Source organism: Nesoenas mayeri (genome assembly GCF_963082525.1).
Source record: "Nesoenas mayeri genome assembly, chromosome: 2".
NCBI classification, from domain to species: Eukaryota; Metazoa; Chordata; class Aves; order Columbiformes; family Columbidae; genus Nesoenas; species Nesoenas mayeri.
Window position 1 is genome coordinate 23,965,630 of NC_137543.1, and position 21,903 is coordinate 23,987,532.

General features: G+C 36.5%; 1 protein-coding gene across 5 annotated transcripts in view; it reads right to left on the reverse strand.

Moving 5' to 3' along the window:
- VPS13B (vacuolar protein sorting 13 homolog B) overlaps positions 1-21,903 on the reverse strand; it is a 445,653-nt gene that overhangs the window by 138,274 nt on the left and 285,476 nt on the right. For all 5 annotated transcript variants that reach the window (XM_080340706.1, XM_080340704.1, XM_080340705.1 and 2 more), the window contains 3 exons: positions 19,849-20,052; positions 10,241-10,367; positions 8,399-8,542 (listed from right to left, as the gene is read on the reverse strand). In XM_080340706.1, coding sequence (XP_080196832.1) covers positions 8,399-8,542; positions 10,241-10,367; positions 19,849-20,052 — 475 coding nt within the window. The remainder of the gene's footprint in view (positions 1-8,398; positions 8,543-10,240; positions 10,368-19,848; positions 20,053-21,903) is intronic.

Below are 21,903 nucleotides of genomic sequence, written 5' to 3' on the forward strand. Positions count from 1 at the left end.
AGCATAAAGCTAGGGCTTATAATAAGTAAAAACACAGCTCTGGAGACCTGGCATGAAACTCTTTACAGAACCTTAAAACACTTAAAGAAATAAAAAGATTTACCTATAAATCATCACTTCTTTAATATTTTTGTCTACACTAATCTTTACAACATTGCCCTATAAACCACCAAATACAGTCCATTTGGAAATCACACCTTTAAAGTTTAAACAAGGGATTGCTACTTTGATGACTGTCTATATTTATGTAAGCAAAGCATAAAACAGAGAACCACAATGTATTTTATTTTTGAGGCGGAAGACTCTTATTTACTGCTTCTATTTACCAAGAACTTTGAGTGAAATCAAGCTTCCTAACTAAGATTAACAATGTTTATAGTGGTTCAACAATCCTCAAGATTTATCTAGTCAAATATTTGGAAGAGAGTGAAGTTTTTTCACATCTCACATGCTGCTTTTTTCCCCCCAATTTTTCCCATTCCTCTCCTTCAATACATATGAAAAACATTTTTTCCAATGAGATTCAAAGCCAGTATATATCCAGTGTATTTTCTCTTTATTCTTCCAGCTTTAAAATATAGTTTGCTATTTCAAACATGGTTTCCAGACAAAAGAGAAAAGAGGAAAACTAAGAGAGCTCTTCCCTTTGAAGCCTAAAAAACAAAATTATAAATTCCGCTTTCAAGACTGCCTCAAAGAATTAATTGCATCGGATTCCTAGTAATAACAAAAGCAAACAAATGTAAAGATATAGAAATATTTTAATACTGTCCTAATTTGAGGCTCAATATTAATTTGTATACATAGTAAAAACATAAAATTGAAAAGCAATCAAAGAGATCATCTCTAGCAGATATCAAGTAGCACCTATGTTTCTAAAACCAGGAAAAATGGTATGGTCACTTATGCGAGGAAAGTCTGGTTGACTATAACAAAAAATAATTTCAGGATGCAACTTCTGCTCTATTTCCATATTTCAGAGAGTCTTTAAAAGCAGGACCTACATTTTTCAGGTTTGTGAAGTTATTGGTAGGAACACAAACCTACCAGGCACAGAAACTCTTATAATTTTCTGTTTGCATACTTTTTAAGGGGAGAAAATGATCTGATGCTCCTGCTTTTCACCAAAGAGGACCTGCATTAGAAATGTCATTAATCTAGCAATACACATTATTAGAATGTAACTGTCCTAACTGGAGTGGTAATACAGTTAACTTCTCTTCCCATTTGCTCCAAGTACCAGTGCGTTTTGTGAAGAGTAAGGTAAACTTGAGATAACCTGCACTAGTAGCTTCTAGTCATGTTGTCAAATGCTGAGAGATTACAGAAATATCTATTATAAAGGAGAGGAATACTCTGAACTACAGATATATACTGACTGTCACAAAAGATTGTGAAGTACTTAGTACAAGGCATGTTTTATATGTTACCTAGCACATACCACCAGACAGAAACTGTTAAAAGTATAATATTTTGTGCTGAAAAAGTACCCATTATAATACTACTGATTTGCTACAAGTCAACAAGAAAAGGAAACGACTGCATTCTTCCCCTTCTCTTTAGAGAAATAACATCACTGCTCACAACATGACATGTAACAACATTCTCATAAGTTATTTATTCCTAGAAATAATGAGAAATAATGAGCTTTTCTGTGTTGCACTGAATGCTAAGTGGATTAGTGCCTTTCCAAGCCTTGAACCTAAAATTCTTAATTTTATTTGAAACTCAGATTTAGACCACCATGCTGCCACAGGAGGCTGGGGGAAGAAAAGCACAAACACAAATTTCTTAGTTGTCTAAAACCTTAAAAGACCCACCACAATTGCTTCCCTGACTCCACAGGTCAAATGTTTATTAACACATCAAAACAGCCAGATGTAAACTCAGGGTATTTCCAGTCTTACTTACTTGACTGTTTAAAACTCCATCCATAAGTTTATAATAATCTAGTATGTATTATTATTATTATATGAAATTTTACACTTCAAATTCATATATCTACATATAGTCCTGGGCTAAAGGCAGGGATCCAAAAAATCCATTTTCTATAACCACGATATTTTAAAAATTACTAATATCCCATGAGATTACTGCAAGATTTTTACTACCAGTATGTTTAGACAATACTTAATTATACAGCTTTAAGATTTTTTCAATTTGACTTAGAAATGGACATGACTTTGTTTTCAATGCAATGTCCACTGCTAAGTGAACCCACACATGCTTGGAGAACCCTACATTTCTCTATACAACATTAATTATGCTGGGTGAACAGCAGGGCTGAATGTGCATTTATGTAATATTTCGATAAGAAGATTAGTTCTATCTTCAGTGTGTGAGACACACGTGTAATATCCGTTGTACCTAAAGCAAAACATGAGAAGAAAAAATATTTTCCTTGCAGTGACTGGTGTCAAGTAGGTCACATCCCTTTATGGTACTAAACATCTGTTGGGGGTGAATTAATTTCAGTGGCATAGGTCTTTTTAACTACCAGTGTGCCAAAATTGTGATACAATGTGGATAGCCACCTGCTTTCAATCTGCTTAAATCCAGTTCTTTGAAAACTTTCCATCCCTTTCCTTAGTATATCCTCATTTACACACTAAAATCAGCAAATACGTATTAATTATAAAACACTGGAAATTCCACTAGAATAATACGGACAGGAATATTCAGGAATATAACTTTTTTGTCACTGCGTTTTTTTCAGATATGCTAAGCTTGCTTGCATGAACGATTCTTATTTTTTTTTTTTTCATTTAAAAATAAAGAACAAACAAGCACTTCAAGTCTTGAAGAGCCACAAACTCAGCCATTACAAGATTGCTTTCTCTCCAATGAAACAGGTTGGATACTTCAGAAAAAGCTGTCCAGGCACCAGCCCCAGTCAGGTGCAACAAGGAGAGGAGCTGCTGGTTCTCTGAAGTTCCTTCACAGATGAGGCCTCAGGGACTGAATAAAACATATCAGCAGTAGACTTTCCTCTCACAAGTAACTATGTTACGTGTGAGAAGTAATTACAAGATAATTGTAACTGTGAGAAGTAATTACAAGATAATTGTAACTGTCAGAAGTACTATTACAAGATAATTCATTAACTATTGATAATTTCTTGCTGTTTATCCAAGGTAAAATAAACTAGATAAAGCACAGAATGCAAATCCATATTTCTAAGTTGCACTGAAAATGTTTCAGGTTTAACTCAAAATGTCAAAGCTGGTAACTAATAAAAAATTAATCAGCAAATCACAAAAAAACCCCCAAACCTGAAAATGTCTGTATTATTACTAGCAAGATTAATTTCAGAGGGGAGAGGAAGAGCAGAGGAGCAGCCATATTGCCAGCTGACTGAGCTGAACTTCAAACTAAATGTTTTGGAAAGTGACTTAAGAGCAAGACAGGTGAAAAATCAGAACTGTATCAGGCAACAAGCTCACTACAGATAAGCATGTATCTGATTTCAAACCTGCTCCCCATTTTGATGGGTCTTATCAGACTTGGAATACTGTAAACAGAGAGTACATTGTAAGATTGTGGCTTCAGGTAACTGAGAAAATTCTGTTCTGCAGACAAAAGATTCCCCTATTGATAAGCAACATGCTAGCTGGGAACAAGAACACAATTCAAGGTGTATGTCTAATTGACTAAGTTTCCATAGAATAAGGAAGAAGGTCCTCACCTGGATATAAGTCAATGAAGAGTAGGAGGACAAGGGCAATTCAATGATTTGTGGTTATCAGGGTACTCACGTAGTGATCTGTGCTGGGGTTGATCACATTCCATATATTTTCTTCTCTTCTACCTGATCCTTCCATAGAAATGTGTGTAATAAGTTGAAGAACTTGTTTTGAGGCGACAATAGTGTTTTTGGCTTTGTTTTTCTGCTTGCATCACTTTACATTTACCTATATTGTATTTAATCTGCTGATTTATTGCCCTGTCATGAATAATGTTTCCTTTAAATTTTTAATTATATAACTCCTTGTATATCTCTGTAATTCTTTATACAATTCTGGATGATTCTACTTCACCTTTGATGTTTGCACTTCTTAAATATTTGTGGCTTCACAGCTCCAGAACATTCATCTTGCAGTCAAGGTGTGTACGCATTTGACTCTTATGATCCACGCCTTGCCTCATAAATCATACCCAGAATCCCCAAGTATTTTGTTGTCTTTCTTTGGAAAACTGGTTAGCTTCAAAGGGCTGCTTGCTAGAAGAGCTGTCATCAGCCCACACAGCTGTCACCCTTGAGTTCTCACGTTGCTGGAGAAAGAATCAGCAGAGAAGAACAGAAAGAGAGCTAGAGAGAAGCAGAAAAAGAGACAAGCTCTATCCATTCACTGTTTTTGCTCGGATGATTACTGCAAGCAGTAGGAAGTATCTGCTCTGAAAAAATGTAAAGCATTGCTAAGTATCAAATGAGATGAACACAGCTAAGCAACAAACCTAAGATGAAGAAAGCAACTCTTCTGACTGACATGCTTTGCCTTTCCTCAAAATCCACAAAGCAGTTACCTATCGGATTACCTGATTATCTTCTATGATAAAATGGCTGGATCTGTGGACAAGAGTAGAGCAGTGCGTGTCATCTACCTCAACTTTGGCAATGGTCTTAAAACTTCCACAATATTCTTGTATCCAAGTTTGGATATTACTACCTGGATAGGTGAGCCACTAGATGGGTAAAAATCTAGTTGAATGGTTGAGCTCAGAGGGTCCTGATTAATGGGAAGCAGTGAATGTGTGCAAGGGCAGGGCTGCTATTCACAGAGACCTAGAAAGGGTAGATGAATGACCCAAACAGGAACCTGAGGACATTAAATAAGGAGATATGTGAAGTCCTGTACCTAGGAAAGAAGAACCTCAGCAACGATACAAGCTGGTTGCAGAGCAGTCATGGTGGACATGAGCCAGTGATGTGTCTGAGCAGCAAAGGTGGCCACGAGCATCTTGGACTGTATTGGCAGAAGCATGGTCGGTAGATTGAGGGAAGTATTTATTGCCCTTTACTCAGCACTCGTGAGATCACATATGGAATACTGTGTCCAGTTTTGGTCCTCACAGTACATGAAAAGTATCAACTGAGTTCAACAGAGGGCAACCAAGACAGCTGCAAAATCAAGACAAAAGATGTCAAATGATGTAATCAGAAGATGACAAAAAGTTTAATCAGATGGCATCTATGGGCATGGATACAACTACCTGATCACAGTCCATAGAGTAGACGGTGCCAGAGCCTTGTCAGAGAATAAGAGATGCCCAGTGATAGAACTGGAAGCAGTGGACACAAGTGGGAAACAAGAAACTTCAATTAGATATTAGGGTGGTTTGTTGTTGTTTTGTTTGTTTTTATCATTTGCTTGGTCAACTAGGCTGCCAGAGAGGTTGTCTAATTTCTGTCTTTGGAGGCATTCAATATTTGATCAAAGCCCTAGAGCAACCTGATCTAATTAGGCCGGTTTTGAGCAGATGCCTGCACTACATCAACTCTGTAGGTCCCTTCCAACATGAACTATTCCATGATTCTATCCTACCTTAAGCTTTGTATGCTAAAAAGCAAACTGTAACTATACATGTATACATAATTCTGTTTGAACCGCCTAACAGGAAACAAATACAATGAGATGAATATACAATTCATCACTACTGACTTTTCCTTCAAATTAGAGCTCATACTGTAAAAATGGCTTCCTGAAAACAGGTTAAACATGACATCTTTAAATGCGGTTGAATGGCTTGCCTGCATGAAAGACACACAATCAAGATTATTATCTTAATTAGTAATAATGGGAGTGTCTAAAGAAAACCAAGCAAAGACACATATTGCCTTAAGTAACTGTCATACAAAATTCCATTCATAATCTGAGTTTCAATCTAATTGAAGGATCTTGGTGGACAACAGGTTGGGCATGTGATGGCAGCATGCCCTTGTGGTGTTGAAGGCTAAGCACTTACTGAGCAGCATTAACAACAGATCAGCCAGCAAATCAGAAGTGAGATTAATTCCTTTTATTAGATATTTGTGAGTCCACATCTAAAATACTGTCTCTAGCTTTGATGTCAATAAGAGAAGAAAAAGACTGACAAACTTCAGTGGGCAGAGGATCATCAAGAGGTGTAACAGGTTAAAGCACAGGATTTATGAGGAGAGAGTGAGAGAGCTAGTTTTGTTCAGATGGAAGAAAAGAAGGGTAAGCGTGGTGGGGGGATATCAAATTACTGTTTCCAGGTACCTAAAGCAAGGTTATGAAGAGATGAAGTCAGACTGTTCTTGGGGAGATGTATAGAGCCATCTTGAGAGGCAATGGTTAAAAGTTGTATCAAACAAAATTCTGAAAGGTTATAAAGAAAAAAAACCTGCCAGAGCAAGCGTAGATAAGCACAGGACCTTTACTCAGAGGGGCAGTGCAACCTCCTTCCTGGAAATTAAAGTAAGATTTAACCGAACAATGCGCTAAAAAGCCTGACTTAGCTTTGATATTTATTGTTTGTTTGAGCAAAAGAATGGTCTCCAGAGGTATTTTCCAACGTAATTTATGTTTTGACTCTTGCAATGACATAATTAGCAAGTATGGAGTATGAATAGCCACAGGCAGGATCCAGATTGAGGTAAAACCAGCATACAACGTGTAGTATGTTTCCCTCTGATGACTGAAGGAGAAACATGAGGATAATAATAAATGAGCATATAATAGAGGGTGGGGTGGCTTCATATAGGTGAATAAGACTACATAACACTGAACAAAGAACTGGACAAAAGGTAACCAGCTACTGGATTTTACATTTTCAGGATAGTGAATCAATACATAATTCTACAACTTAAGGAGAAAACAAACACCATCTTGAACCAGAAATATTCCCATTACTCATTACAGGAGATCTCAATAATGCAAAAGAGATGTCAATGAAGAACAAATGAGTATGTTGGGATGCAGACAACAAAAAGACTTCTGAAATTATGTAGTAAATTGCTTTTAAGTTTGTACAGTCCATATGAGTCATGCAGCACTTCTGCACAGCGCCAGCTCAGAATTAAAATTCTTGGCACCCATTCATATCTTCTGATTCTATCCATTCCACCGACAATGGGAAAACAGGGCTTCACAAATTATTTATTGAAGATATTCCCACATATACTTATTTAACATGTTCATCTCCAAAAGAGGCCCTGTGTCTGCAAAATATCCAAGGAAAAGAAAAATACGCTGCACTTCTTTTCTAGAGCTTTCATGTTTCAAAATGGTAAGGAAACAATACCCTTCATTTCCCTCTGTCCTTGGGAAGAGACAAAGGAGCGTGGGGGATGATGTGATGCCCACATCACCAGGATACAAACAACTTGTGGGGTTTTGACAGGGTGAGGAGAGAAGAATATAAGTAGTTCGGCTGCTCTAGAGCATCCCTGTTTCCACCCAGACTCACAAGGATGCTGAATCTGTGAGATTCAGGAAGAGAAGGTGAAAAGTTTCTTCAGCTCTCCCATTATCTAGATTCTCAGAAAGGAAGAGCTGATTGTGTCTTGCTCTTTAACTCTTTCCCTAACTCCTCTTCTTAGTTGTGAATAATTCTCAGTAAGTCCAACAACCATTAATTAGTGCCTTGCCACATATTAAATTCTACTGTCTTTAAGAAATGTTGTCAGCCTGACTAGATTTCTGGTTTTGGAGAAAAAAAAAACAAACATTTTTTTTCTTCTTACAGCAAAGTTTTCACTTTCATTTCTCCTATATATTTCTTTTTTCTATCAGCCCAGAAGTTTAATAATTTAAACATCCAAGTCTGTCACAACCAGTGACTGGCCTGTAGTGCAAACTAAGGTATCAACTTCCAGAAAATAAAGAAGAATGACAAATTCAAGACATAGCGGCTGAACACCATAAAATTCCAGAAAAAAGGAAAGATTAATTTTTCAGAAGATGAAGGAACCATCACCATTCTTACTGAAGAAGTATGAGCACAATCAGAGGTGGATTGAGAAAAGACAGTGGTTACCAGGCACAATGAAAATTTCATAGTTTACTGGCTTTAGTGAAGCACACACTGTAGCAAGTGAACTCATAAGAAGATGCCAAAGCTTCAATAGAAGTTAAAATTAAATGCCAAAGAACCTCAAAAACCTACTTCAAAGTTTATTTCCTTCATCTTTTACGTAAGACAATCCTCTCTTTACATAAGATGCTGCAGAATCACCTTAGTCCAATTTACTGAATAATATTTTTGTTAAAATAACATATCCTATTTCTTAAAACAAGATTAGAATGCACTTTAAAGCTGACCAAACACAAATAACAATAATACACATATTTCATTTACCTATATAATTTTATCGAGATGATGTAAACAGCTACAGTGCTTTAACAGAACCAGCTGCAAACCAGGGAAAACCCACCTCAGTGGTGCCACTGGAAGGTTCTAGTCCAACCATATTGGCTTGTACCAGCTGCTGAAGAAGTTGTACTTGAGCCACATTGAGGAAGAAATCCAGGTTTGTTGTCATATTCACCTCCAAAGAATGACCACACACCAAAATTTCCTGTGGAAATTCAAAGGAAAATACCAAATAACAGCTATTTGGGAAATGATTTTCAGTTCCTATATAACTATATGGTGATTCTCTGCTGTAGTCAATCAGGGCTTTTTAGGAGGAAGTGGCTTCTAAAAAAGATGCAGCTCATTCTTTGCTTTGCTTTCAACAGCATAACTATTAAAACAAATTTTGGAAGAAATGCATCTCACGTGTGAGGTCTTGTTTCCATCTCTTGGTAGTATCAAACAGTAGACTGTCAGGCTTTCTTTTTCATTTCCTGGCAATGACTACAATTCTCCTTTCCTTCCAAGAAAAGTATGTATATTTTTTTTTTTAACATAAACTCTGATAGATTTATAATGAAATCATGTGTTGGAACTCACTGATAACCAACCTAATTGATTTCTCTTTGTCTGTAAACCATTATTAATAACTTGGCAGAGCTAACTGGATGGCCACTGTTTTTTTGGTGTTATCTAGCACATAAAAAGCTCTTCACCACTGTTGGCAAGTGCTAAAGAGATGAAAACCAGAACCAATGCAAAATGGTTGCTTAATCAGTAGAAGTACTGCCCCTTCTCATGAGAAGGTTGCACAACGTTCAAGCTCGTCAAAAGCTTAACTAAACCTCTCTCTTCATCAGTGAATGTCACCCAGGGAACAGATAACAAGAGGAATGTACGCATGAAGAACATTGAAATTCTTGAACACAGGCATTAGTAAAGCTCAGAGAGTTTTTTCTTTTTTTTTTTTTTTTTTTTAATTGAATGAATTCTATGCATCCCAGCCATGCTCTAAGATTTCTACTTGTTTTTACATTAAATAATTTTCTATCTGCCCTTGTGATGATGCTTTACACAAAACATGAAGCTGTCAATTTTTTCTTTCTATACCCATTACCTATTATTTTCCAATAATGTACACCTATTATACGTTGCAATTCACACCCAATACTCTTTATGCTCTTGTACCAGTTTTGCTTTTCCCAGGAGGCAGCTGTTATGAGAAATGCTCCTTGTGAGCTGACAAAAACTTTCTGATATTTCCACTACATAAAACTTTTTTAAGTCTTAAGCTACAAACTCATGTCAAAAAGTGAGCCAATACCTTTTGTGTGTAACGTTCTTCACAGACTAATCATTAACAAGCTGACCCACAGCCCACTGGTTAAAGTGACTGTTAAATCTGGAATACCTTGAAGTACCCACAGTAACAGTTGGGGGATGGATGCTGTGTGGAAATTTGTGGGCTTGAAAATCTGGCTAAAAGAACTCTGCTCAACTTTCTTCTTATAGAAGATTACACTTTGAGGCTTCTTTATGTGAAGCTTGTGAATAGAATGTTCTGTAATGTTGTACTATAGCACCTCTTCTCAACACCCTTCCATCACAAATATTTATTAAAATATTGCTGGAAATCATTAAAGGATTCCCACTGTCTGAATTGCAAACAGGCTTATCTACCTCTGGACAGGCTACCTTTAAGATCGAACCCTTCATGCAAATTCTTTCTCCAGCAGATAGAGAACATTTCAGCTAGTGATTAGAGGTGGATTTGTGAGTGTGTGTGTATGCGTGTCTTTGTTTTTTCAGTTGGTGATCTCTTATTTGAAAAGACCTGGACCTTAAAATGGTGGAACAGTACAATAGTAAGATTATCAACACATTAAAAATTACACTATTGTATTTCACATTTTGTACTGACCTCTGGGTGTAAATTCTCTGCAGCATCAATTTTTGTAAAAATAATTGCAGGAGCTGCAGTTATTCGAACTGTGAAATCTGTTAAAATCGGAGTTAAAATTGCTCTCCTTTCCTGATGCCGCCTTATGCTAAAAAAAAAAAAAGAAAAAAAAGAAAAAAAAAGAAATATTAAAACACATTATAAATTCTTGAGGGGCAAAAACGTTTCAGATTCTTCTTTACATCCAGCATGTAGTACAAAACTGCTTCAATTACAGTTTGGCATTTGATTGCTACCTCAATAAGCATTAAATATCACTATAAATCATGTTAATTCACATCCTGAAGGCAAACTTTTACCTTCACAGAAAAAGTATGACCAAATATTTAACTCTTCTGCCCATCTCCAAGTAGACAAGCTTGACATTTGAGATAGCTTCTTCTACTGTTCAATGAACTATACAAAGTCATTTGAACAAAGATATAAACTTTATAATCAGTATTTTTCAAACTTGCCTGTGGATGCCCTTCGCTTTGTGAATACCTGTCCTGAAGCCTGTGTAACATTTGAATTCATACATTATGACTCTGAAGTGAAAAAATTCTGCACAAAATGTAACCGACACAAATATCAGTGACATGAAAAATTAAACTAGCAAACCCCATGAAAACTTTAGGCCTCAAACATTAATTTAATAATAACTACTGCCCAAGATGTTTAAAATACCTTGAAAATGGAAGGATGTCACTTTTCCTCTGCTGCTTCTGTCACTGGTTGTTCTTAGTTGGTACCTTTTCATCTAAATATCAACGTTTGCTTGCCAAGAATATTAGCACCATTAAACCTGATAATTACAATGGTTTTCCAGCTGGGTGTTTATTTTTTTTCCCTTACTAAGCCTAGAGGGACAATCCTGTTATAGATGGATCACTAATAGCTTGTGACAACACATTCCAAATTGCCAGAATCTTCTGGGTCAGGTCAAATAAACTATTGCCACAAAATGCCATCTGAGAGCCTCTGATCAAAGAACAAAAAATGTAATGAGATCAAGATGGTGCTCAGCACCTAAGACAGGATACAATTCAAACTCCTAGGAGAACCCTGCCATCACGATAGGTTTATTTGATAATTCTTTTTACCTATCATCATTTCTAGAAATGCTAAAAAACTGCATTTCACCAAGGAGAACTCTAAATATCATCAAAAAGTTATTGGTCCAAAGTAAGTTTCCCTATGCTTAGAAAATTATCAACTGTGAAACAAAGCAAGTTGAAAGCATACACTAATTTATGCAACTATCTATCATGGTATAAGACCAAACTACACTGCCATATAGGAGAAGAGGACAGATCTGTGCAGGACTCTTCAGACATATCTGTGTATCAGTTTGGTGTCCTCATATTAACTTTAATCTTGCTGTCTCAAATAAAGAAGATGCAGCAGAAATTGCATAAATGCACCAAACACATGAACTGTGAAATTAGTCCTTGCAATCAGCTGGAGTTATCCATGTTACTGTCATTAAACAATATGGTTATATGCCTATCTCTTGACTGCGTGTGGAATAGGTAATGAAATCTCTTGATTAAAAACAGGCATCGATATATATGGTTGTCGTGGTTTAACCTGAGCTAGCAATACAACCAAAATGGCTGCTCACTCACTCGCCTTTCGCCCGCCAAATAGGGGAGAGAATCAAAAGGGAAGGGAGAAACTTGGATTGAGATAAACACAGTTTAATAAAATAACAAAATACTAATACACTACTAGTAAATATATATATACATAAACCAGAAATAGAATATAAAATAAAAGATACTCAATGCAATTTCTCATGAACTCTGTCCACACTCAGCAGCTGGTCCCAGGCAGCAGCACCTGGTTCCAACAGCTGATCCGAGAGAGAGAAAAGAGAAAAAGCCAGAAAGGCCCAGAGACCTCTACAAATGGCAGGATGGCAAAAATGCCAAACTAATGCAAGTTCGAACAGAACTCCCCTGTACCGTCCTGGCTGCAACGAAGAGAGCGAAGAAAGTGAAGAAGTGAGAGAATGCGAGAGAGCACCGGAAAATCCCGACTTTTCTTAAATCTGAAGCACGACGCTAATGGGATGGAATACTCTCATTGCTCATTCTGGGTGTCAGTCAAGCTCTGCCCCATCCATGCCCCGCTTCCTTGATGCCTGACACGTGCGGGCAGAGCACTCAGAATGTCCTTGGCTCTCAGACCAGAGCAATTTAAAACATTAACTCTGTCCCAGGGTGTTACCTTCTTGTTCTCAAACTAGATGCAAATAGTGACTGTACTAGCTATGAAAAAGAAAGGTTTCTAACAGTGTGAAGAAAATTAACTCATTTTCATTCAAGCCAGCACAATGGTCTAGTAAAGGTAATGGTTCTGAAAGGGATTACGTTGAAATATACACAATTGCAAATTCTGATTGTTTGTAGGCCAAGAGTTAGGCTGATAAGAAATTAAACAGATATTATAACTTGACTGTAATTCAGTCAAGATAGAAAGATTCAGAATCCATAGATGACAATTTACTGCTTAGACTATTTTTATTTTGATGCTTCAAATTCTACTAACAATTTGCTTAATTGTCCTCAAAACATGTAGAAAACACAGTGACCTATAAGGGAATATACACTGTCAGATGTGGGTAAGCCTTAAAGCTTTCAAATTTATTTAGGGCAACAGTATACACAAGTTAACAGTAGATGCTAAGGAGCGCAGAGCTAGTATTTACTGAGCATAAGTCTAATAACTTTTGCTTCAAATGACCTTCACAAACACTGCTGAGCAGGCTGCACACTACCATAAGTAGTATGCAGCATACTTAAGAGCAAGCCAATTAGTGAGTGTGAGAAAATTACCATCTTACATCAAAAGCTTTTACATTTCAGTCAGCTGTAGCTTTGCTGATCTGTAATGATGTTTTTTTAAAGCAAGATTAGCCTAATTAGATCTTAAAATTAGAAAGCAGACCAGCTAGTGGTTAGCATACAGCTTCAACTAAGAAAATGGTCTTAGATTTTGCTACTTCTACAAATGCTTCTGTCCCTGCCATCACCTTCAATTTATATTTAAACCAGATGGCTTTCTACCCAACTCCTATTTCCCCTTCTCAATAGGATGAGAAAGAAATGCCTTTGTTTTTGAGGAAAATAAAGAGCTAAGTAGTAGATCAATTCTATAAAATAACACACAGCTGTACATTAGAAAACTTCCACTTGAAGAGGCATAAAAATTCTAGGAAGTATGATTTCAATATATGAAACAGAGCTGTAAAAGTAAGTTAATTGTTGACCCCCAAATCCACAGCTGGCTCTCTTCAATTGTTGTTCAGATTATTTTTCAGCTCATATATATCTCCCCTTTTCTTAATTTTCAAATATTATTCTAATAGATACCCAGTACACTGCATCTTAAAGGACTTTTTTTTTTGGTAATACAGATTGATGGCTGATGTTTTTTTTAAATTCTTTAAAAAAAAAAATCACCCTGACATGGTATCCCTGTCCTGCTCTACTTACTAGTTTCTGCATTTCTAGCTGGTGAATTTGAAGCTCAGCCAAATCAAGTATTAGTAAAATAATTGTTAAGTACAAACAGAAGGCAAACAGAGCACAGTAAATAATGAAAGGAGAGGATATGAGAAAGAGCACAAAAGGAACAAAGAAACAAATTCCATTTTGAATTATTAAGTCTTCCACACTGCACCTAAGTGCACTGTTAACTTAACACAGGTGTACGCCACATGAGCTTATGAAAAAACTTGATTGTGAAGAGCGTAATGATGGCTCTATGTCTGCAGCACATTCATTCCATGGTTCATTTATGCATCTGTTATATATTTGTCTTGGAAAAAAAAAGGAAAAGCTAGTACTTTTAGAGATGTTAAAGCAGTTGATCATCTACACTTAAAAGTACAGCACATTTGAAAGACCATATGCTAACGCAAAGCACCAAGGCAGCAAAGCAGTTGTGATAAGGCCTGGAGGTGCGCTGACTTTGGGCTGTATGTGCCAAATAACAGGAACTCTGGTTACGGACCACAGACTCACATTGTCAAAGCATGGCACAAAAATGATCTCTGTCCTCAAAGGCTTAAAATTTAAATATAAGAGAAACCAAACCTGTAGACAGGGAAGCAAAAAGGAACAACTAACAGCACTATAGGCAACAATATCCATACAGCGGTAACCTGAAAGCTGTCCATTGAGTTTTTATATCACAATATAACACAAACAAATTTTTGGGGAAGGATTTGGAAGAAGGCATTGCAATAACCTTGTGAATGTTCACAGGAAGTGCCTTTTATAACATATAGGTTAACCCAGGAGCAAGCAAGAAAGTGCTGCTTTGAAAATTAAACGCAGCAGCCTTCGTAACTGGTATGATGAGGTCTGATGAGCAGTGAGTGCAGATGTGTAAAAGCAAATGAAAGAATATACATAAGGGGAAACTGATAGACAGAAGTCTGGAAGTACCGTGAAAGCAAAGGCATATAATACGACAAAAAATGTTGTGGGAAGAAGAGAGAAAAAAACCATGAAGAACAGAATTTCGTAATCAAAGCAACAATATTTGCTTACATCAAATCAAATCATCAGTATTTGATTACATGCACTTAGAAGCACGTGGAATTTATATGAGGAGGAGGGGCTGCCAAAGAGATGATGTTCCACTAATCAAGGAGATGTGATGATGTGAGACTGGATGAGCCGTGAAAATGCACGAAGGAGGACTATAACTTGGGCTTCTTATGTGGAAAAACTAATCAAAACAATAGAAAATACTGGCCACTAAGAGCTAAACAAAACCTAGATGTGAAACTTGAAATAGTTGCCTTATTCTTATTTATAACTTTTTTTCTTAATAATACCTTATGGAATTTAGAGTTTGAGCCTTTATATAATTAAAAAATTCATAGATCAGAGAGAAATTAATTTACATTCAATGCATGAATGTCAATCAAGAGCTCATTTATGCCATTAACTTTACTATCTACTGACAGATGAGTCCTCACAGAGAATTCCGTGACTTGAAAAAGCAAAAAAATCCAAGTATTAGCGCAGAACAGGCCACATGATCGGTGTTCTGTAGTAGCGTGAGGCACGCAAAACCTAAGGTGTTATGTTGGTTAGGACTTCTGAAATATTTTTCACTTGCAGGTTTCCTGTGTAGTTGTACATATCATGTAATCCCTGATCCACAATGTATCAGGATATCTAACTACTAATGGCATTGTCATGCCTCAGACCTCCCCCTCCCAGCGGGCAGAACCCTCCACAGCCCTTCAGCTCTCGGAGGTGTCGCAGCGATGTTGCGAGACAGTGAAACAGCAATAGCAACATTTTGGGAACTATCTAATGACCAAAATCAGACAATGAACAAACGTATACCATGTGGCTGTACAGAATGATTATTGTTATATAATTATGCCTCAGTAAAGCTGATTTTCATCTCATTAAGAATGCTGTGCAACATTTCTTTGTTGTGGATTAATGAGAAAATAACATAGTCCATCTTATTGAGTAAAGCTTTCTACAGTATGAATACAAGCATGACTTCAGGTATAATAAACAGCAACTGGAATACAAGACTGAATACAAATGTACTGGATTTTATTTCAAAAGATTCACAGGGATGCCCCAACTTCCTTACACATGGATCTACAGACCACTTTTTTCTGGTCTTGCTTATTACAAGTTGGCAAGCTGCACTTCAAATTTCAAAAAAAAAAAAAAAAAAAAAGCATGAAAATGAAAACTATTTAAAGAAAAATCTGCAGAAAACCTTTCTGAGGATCCTTTCAAAGGAGAAGTGGTATTTTGTTCAGTTTTGTACAACAGATCATTGGCTCCCTGACATACTCAATGAGAGTCGCAGAGAGCTGTTCCAGATGGTGCTATGCCAGGGACAAAACTATAATGCAGTATATTGCCACACTCAATTCACTACCACACAGAGCAGTAATGCTTTTAAGCTCAATTAATTCTTTTTTTTTTTTTTTATAACCAGAGTTTATTCAGGCTGCAGGAAGCAGAAGTTGCTGCTGGGAGCTGCAGAGGATTACACAGGGATGGGGGCGAGGCCTCAAGAGAGGATGTATTTCTTTATTTCCTTCAGGGCTGTTGTTTTTTCCACTGAGAGGAGGGAGAGGGAGGAGGAGACCTGCAAGCTGTAAAAGCAGTTTTCAATCAAGAAAACTTCTTTTGGTTAAGTACTCCCAGTTCCCCACATGCTGTTTGGTAAAGGGAATAAATGTGGACAGGTTTCATTTGTACATAACCTTATTAGAACTGTCTGACTGTTTCCAGTATTCTTTTTTATATATTACACCATTAGGGAGCTTTTTATAACATCTACGGTGAAGTATAAACATTTCATAGTGGGAAGAGTTATGATCCCTGATCCTCAGTACACCACAGCATTTGGATGTCTTTTTCTCTGAGAGGGCATCCACCCTCCCAGAGGGCTCCAGTGCCCCCATCCTTCCCGGAGTGACCAGCGGGGGCAGAGAACGCATCACACCAGCACTTCATAGTAGCCCCTCTTGAAGAATTTTACACTAAACACTTTGAAAGACTCAACACTACCTCAGAGCAACATTGTTTGCTTTCCAAATTACAATGTAAAAGTTTAATAAATTCAAACACATGAGATATTAAGTACTAGAAACACTGAACTCCAGAAAAATTGGTGGGAAAAACTGAAGGATTTATTGTGTGAAGACTGTTAAATCATTTAAATGATAAATTTACACAAAAAGCTTCAAATATGTGTTTGTACAATATCCATAAATCTTATATGTAGAATGATTTGGCTTTCACGCAGATTTTTAAAACATGACCAAATTTCAACCCAGTAGACTGAATTACAATATAATCTACTTTAGAATTTTCACAACTATTTATTTAAAAAAATACAGTAATGATTTTAGAAATGGGAATGGAAAATGAATGGCTGGTATCTATGTTGAAGCTTTCTAGAAAGTAACTGCATGAAATACTTGGATACAGGTTGGATCCTCTACTGTACCATATGGCACCTAAGAATTAAGAAATGAGGGAAACAGATCTCAAAAAAGAATCTTAATCCCCAGTGAATCTAATAAACCATAACACTGGATCTAAACAGTAAGTAAAACCAAACAGAAGTATATTAAAACAAGAAAAAAAAACCTAACCCTACATTAACTCAGTAAAAATCATTTATTACGTTTCAGCTTAAGCATGCCCAAGAAACTGAAAGAATTAAAAAAGAAAACAGTATCACAAATAGATGAAAGAATAAAGCTTCTGTGGTAGCTGCAGGAAATCTTAAGATAAACTTCACCCTGAAAACACTAAGCACCATGTAAAACACCATGCAGCTACCCTCTTGGTGCATGCTGGAAATATCTCAGCAGATAGCAGAGTTCAATGCAGGTTCTTCCAGTTCTCAGCACACCACTTCCACAGATCATAAAATAAACCCAGATGCAGCAAAACTGACTGCCAACTAAAAAGTAAAAGTACTGAAAAAGAACCGTAGTAAATATGTAAAATTTTAAGCCAAAAGGACAAGAAAACACTCATACCAACTTTCTCTTTAAATAAATTCAAGCTGGAATTAAAATACAGGATTGCATACCAGAAAGGAAAAGCTAATGTATTCCATTACAAATGATCTGATTTAAAACCCAAGTAGAAGATTCATTCAAAAGCAATTTCAAAACAAACAATTATTTGTCAAATAGATGCTAATAAATTTTTATTTTGGAAATCTGCTGAGAAAAAAAAAAATTGTCCACGCAATTATACAAAAAAGAGAACTCCAATTATTTGTAATAGCTGCTTCCCTTAATGTATTTTCCGGAATCCCACCCAACTTCCTATCCAAATCTATAACCACAAAGCTCAGAGCAAAGTGTGCTGGCAATATGATTTCAGTCACCAGTGTGAAAGAAAAGGAAAGCCAGATTCTTAGTGGCTGGCTTTGCTGTGTTAATTTAACTTGCCAACTGGCCTCAAGTCCTTTTGAGATCAGAATCTCCTTATCTTTCAAGAAATGCCAGTGGTTCTATGTTGTTTTGTGGGAAAGAACTTCATGGGCAACTTGCCCAACATCAAGGTCCAATTAGACATTTTTTCAAGGCTAAGAATTTAAAAGATAAACTGCCTACGGAATTATACGATTTGAAAACAACAACAACAAACCACCACCACCAAAAAAACCCAAAACAAAACGAAAAAAACCCAATCAACCAACCAACTCCCCCTCAAACCAACCAAACACACACACACATTAAAAGACAGGGAAGAACCAGGTGATCTTACAAATTATGAATGGATACTTTTAGTGCATTTAAACTTTTATCTGTACTCCTGTCACTCCTTGTGGTTTTACCATTACTTTAGTTAGATCAGATTTTCCTGCTCTCTGTTTTTCAATCATAAACTGGAATTTATTCTTGATCACATTTTTTTCCTGCACTCACTCCTCCAGAGCGACCTTATTTGCTCTCTTGGTCAGTTCATCCCTCACAAAGCTCAGTCTGCGTGCCATCCTCAAGTAGCTTCTTTTGCTACAGCCTGCCCCACTTTCAGGAAAATCTCTGAGAGTCCTCTCATGTTCCTCTTTTTGAAAAATCAAACCAGCAATAGTTCAATTTTTTCCTCTCTTTACAAATCTGCCTGGTTTTCTATATCACTTTTAGGAATTGGTCCCTCAGTTCAGATAGGAATCTTATCTTAGGTGCCACAAAATTATGCACACATTTTGTTCCAGCAAAAATGCTTCTAAATCCACAAAATGACTTTTGAAAGCTTGCTCTTGGTCAGCAGACCTCATTCCTGTCGGTTTGAAAAGAGAAATCTCACTGGTTCATAGTCTATAAAAATTTAGTTTTAAATAACCTGTATGAATTTTTAAGTATAAAAAGTATATTAAAACCAAGATAAAATTTTCAATTTTTCACAAATTACCAATTAAATCTCCCTATTTTAGATTGAAAACTTTAATATTTAAAATGCCATGCAAATGTTTGCATCCTTTGCTTTTCAACCCTGTTTAACTAGAGGGTGGGGCTTTGCGTGCACATATCATACAATACACAATAACAGAGACTCAGCTGAAGTAACTAATTCTCCAAATTCATCTGGTTTTAGTTAGAGAAGTGCAAAAACCAATTCAGAACCAATAGGAAATGTTCTACTGTATCTTCCTCTAACTTAGAAATGTCTAAGCTGTTTTTACTCAAGCTTCGTAAAATACAAACAAAAGAAGTTTAAAAAACAAAACAAAACAACAACACAAAACAAAAAAACATACCCCAAACCTCCTATTGTAAACTGAGAAGCTGAAGTCTCAGCCCTGGAGTTATTTTTACGGACGTACAGTAAGCCAATCAGAAAAGAGCTTATAATGGAAACAAAGGCACATCACAACTAGACAGTAACTACACTGTAATAATAGTAATATGCATTTCAAATGTATAACCCAAAACTCCATGGAAATCTGCTTGTAATGTAAAGCAAAAACAATACAGAATATTTGATCTGGATATACTTGGAATGGTATCTACAGTGTTTGTGCTATGTAAATCTAGAAAAAGTAAGTTTTAAAAACCTTCCTACCTACTGGCCATGTTCCATTCGAGTGCTGGATTTTGAGAATTTCTTTCGCTCTCTGTCAAAACCCCTCCTTTTCCGTTTTCCTTCTCTGGTTTCAACTGATTCCAATGAGCAGTACCAATGTTTATGGACTGAAGATCTATTTGATATTGTCTGTCTTCAACCTCTGATCCAGGGTCTCGAAGTATTCCTAGATTGAGGGCTCTCCTGTAATGCCAAAGGGGAAAAAAAGAGTCAGCCAAAATCAGACCAATCACATATTCATTAAGATGCAAAATTAAGGTATCAATTTTGCCATTCTTGATTACATCTAATCATTACTTTTAGTCCAGGTTTAAAGAAGTATCCAGTATTATGAATGGCCTTATTGTGAGACAATGTTCCACTGTTCAAACTTATTGAAGAATAAAAATTAAAAAGAGCATTCCAAGGTGACGGAAAAACAATTCAAGCCTTTTAATATGCAACTTCAGTACAGTGCTTTGTTATTAAAATTCTTCTGACAAGTGAGAACAAAGCATTTTCGAGTGAACCACATTACTAGTGGTAAATTCTACTACATTACATTTTACTAAATATTTCAATCTTGAGCTGAGCCTGGGAAACAGTCACACTCAACTTCAACAAAATATTCAAGAGCTTTTGGATGAGCGGAAGCTGCTAAGACCACTCTGTTTTACCAGCAACTAGTGTCAGAGGAGTTGTCTACTACCATTTGTCTTCGCTAACAACCACTAGTAAATCTTAAAAAAAAATTATCTTGCCCTTCCTACACTGGGAACAATACAGCTTTATGTGCACTGCTCATTTGATATTATAATAAAAATGCACAATTGAACTTATCACTTTCAAAACAAGCCAGTAAAGGGAGCAAGGAGATCTATTATATATATTAAAGAAATTATTTTTTTTTATTTGAATCTATGATCACATCAAATTGTAGTCAATTTGTACTGATTTCATACATCTGAGGTGAAGCTTAAGCTTCTTATTTGCCTAAGCCATCCAATCCACTGTTCCATTCTAGGTTCTTGTCTTATGCCAGAGTCATTCTTTAGTATATAACTGCTGCCTCCACACAGAACTTCATAATGCTGCAATTTGTTTAATCATTGATGCTAACAATGAGGTTCCATCTGAATATCAGGAGAAGTTTCTTTGCTTTGAGGGTGACAGAGCACTGGAACAGGCTGCCCAGGGAGATTGTAGAGTCTCCTTCTCTGAGACATTCAAGACCTGCCTGGACACATTCCTGTGCAATCTCCTCTGGTGAATCTGCTTTAGCAGGTGGGTTGGACTAGATGATCTCCAGAGGTCTCTTCCAACCCCAGCCATTCTGTGATTATGTGTAATCTACAAATAAATAAGGATTAAAGCAGCACATCTCAACCTGTGATGCACACACTGCATGCAATCTGTGAGCATAGGTATACATCCTATTTCAAGGTGGAATCCCAGTGCTGCCCAAATGCAAACACAGTTCACACGGTTACCACCATTGACACTGTTGCCAATGGAGTATGCTAGCAATTAAGAAAAGTAAGTACTAGTAATATATCGTATCTACCCACAGAGGTTTGTGAATGGCACAATCAGAGCCGTTTTTATTGAGTCATTCCTGGTGAAGCTGTGTGACAGCACTGTTCAGTAGCCCTATAACTTTCTTAAATGCTTAGCAGAAATACACTGAAAAGCTGTTACGTCAGTAGCGGCATTTCAAAATGAAATGCGTTTTCTTAAATCTCAAGGATGTGTTTGTCAGTTTTCCAAATAAATCTAACCATAACAACTGTGTCTTTTATTATTCTTTCTAGGCATTATTTCATCAATATGAATGCAGTTTGTTTGTTTGTTTTTTGATAAAAAACAAAACAAAACCATGCAACACTGTAGATTATTGTATGACCCAGTGTCTATTTACATACTTTGTCTAATGCACATAAATATTGGACTATATGTTTTGCAAAAATACTACTGAAAAATATAGCAACAAATCAAGTATTTTATGAAATCTGAATATGATACTAATTTCAGCTGCATAATGATTTCTTCTCTCCT